Source organism: Cinclus cinclus, chromosome Z, assembly GCF_963662255.1.
Source record: "Cinclus cinclus chromosome Z, bCinCin1.1, whole genome shotgun sequence".
NCBI classification, from domain to species: Eukaryota; Metazoa; Chordata; class Aves; order Passeriformes; family Cinclidae; genus Cinclus; species Cinclus cinclus.
The window spans coordinates 47,614,615-47,616,158 of NC_085084.1; the positions used below are offsets into that span (position 1 = coordinate 47,614,615).

General features: G+C 56.0%; 1 protein-coding gene across 1 annotated transcript; it reads right to left on the minus strand.

Annotated features, from left to right (window-relative positions):
• Positions 1-253: 253 nt before the first annotated feature.
• On the minus strand, positions 254-1,084 carry LOC134056975 (uncharacterized). The gene has a single exon (XM_062513939.1). It carries the CDS (start codon positions 1,082-1,084, stop codon positions 254-256), a length of 831 nt encoding a protein of 276 aa, XP_062369923.1.
• Between the last annotated feature and the right edge of the window lie 460 nt (positions 1,085-1,544).

Here is a 1,544-nt window from a genome sequence, read left to right on the forward strand (position 1 = left end):
GCAGAGATACCTTGACATTTGGGCTGGGGGAAGGGGTTGGGCACAGCTCCTAGCTCCCTGCACTGTTGGGTTCGAAGTGGGAGACAGGCTGCAGCTGCTGTGGGGAGAATTCAGCACCACTGTGTGGTTCTGGCTCCTGCTGCCGCCTTCTACCGCGAGCGGAGCTCCACTCGTAAGAGCTGCCATGACACTGGGATCTTATTGACACACTACCTCACTACAAAGAGGAGCCTTCACCACCTGCTCGGGTCCGTCAGGAAAACCCCGGGACCCCGAGACCCTCTGCTCTCCAAGGGAACCTCTCCCAGCTGTGTTCGGGAGCCAGGCTGCCACTGCCCAACCCCGCCGTTCCTCTGCCACAGCTCCGCGTTGCTGCCACACTGTAGCTCCGCACCCCCTGCCTGCGGTGGCACGGCGCGGTTCCAGCTACAGCTGCAGTTTCTGCTGCCTCTTGCTGCCCCGGGTGAACCCGCCCTGACATTTCAGGCGCTGCTCCGAGGCTCCTGCTCGGGCCCATTTCTGCCAGCCCGTCCGCCATGACCGCGTGAGGGAGCCGCGGGCGGCCCCGCGCCACAGCGCCCCCTGCCGGCGCGGGGGAACAACCGCCCTGCCCTGCCCGCCGGGAGCCAGCAGCGCCCCCTGCCGGCTGCGGCCGTAACCGCACCGGCGGGGAGAGGGCTTGGAGAGCGGGGAGAGACTTCCCTGGGATTGCTGCTCTGCTCTGCTGGGGCTGGCACCGGCGGGGAGAGGGCTTGGAGAGCGGGGAGAGACTTCCCTGGGATTGCTGCTCTGCTCTGCCGGGGCTGGCACCGGCGGGGAGAGGGCTTGGAGAGCGGGGAGAGACTTCCCTGGGATTGCTGCTCTGCTCTGCTGGGGCTGGCACCGGCGGGGAGAGGGCTTGGAGAGCGGGGAGAGACTTCCCTGGGATTGCTGCTCTGCTCTGCTGGGGCTGGCACTGGCGTTGTCCGTTTGTCTGCTCATACATACACACACTGGAAAGAACTGCTGCTACTCCTTTCCCCACACCTTTGCCTGAAAGGCCCTTAATATCAGAGTTATAATATTTTGGAGGAAAATGGGTCATATTTTCCATTCCAACAGAGGCTTCTGCTTTCCTTAGATGACACCTGTCTTTCAAACCAAGGCAGAGGGCATCAACACTCTTTGTAAGGAAAAACTGGGCAGTGAGAGGTGATTTCTTAACCTTGGCTACCTCAGTTGATATCTCTGCTGAATTTAGGTCATGCCATTTACTTCGTTATGTTTATCACTTTCTTGATTTCCCATCTGTTAGTGTTTCTTTTGTAACACTTATTTCAGTCATTGTTTGTGCTATACTGGAGACTGAACTTCAAAACAGAAAAATTATTTGTAAGGAATGGGCAAGTATGATATTTGTAAAAAAGTGTATTTAATAATTCCTAATATTTATCAGTTCACAGCTGTTCATTCTCATGTAGAAGCTAGTTGCCATGAATTAGCTATCACAGAGCAGACCTACACTGCCATTATACAAAACTGTAGGTTAGCATTTATTAAGAGAA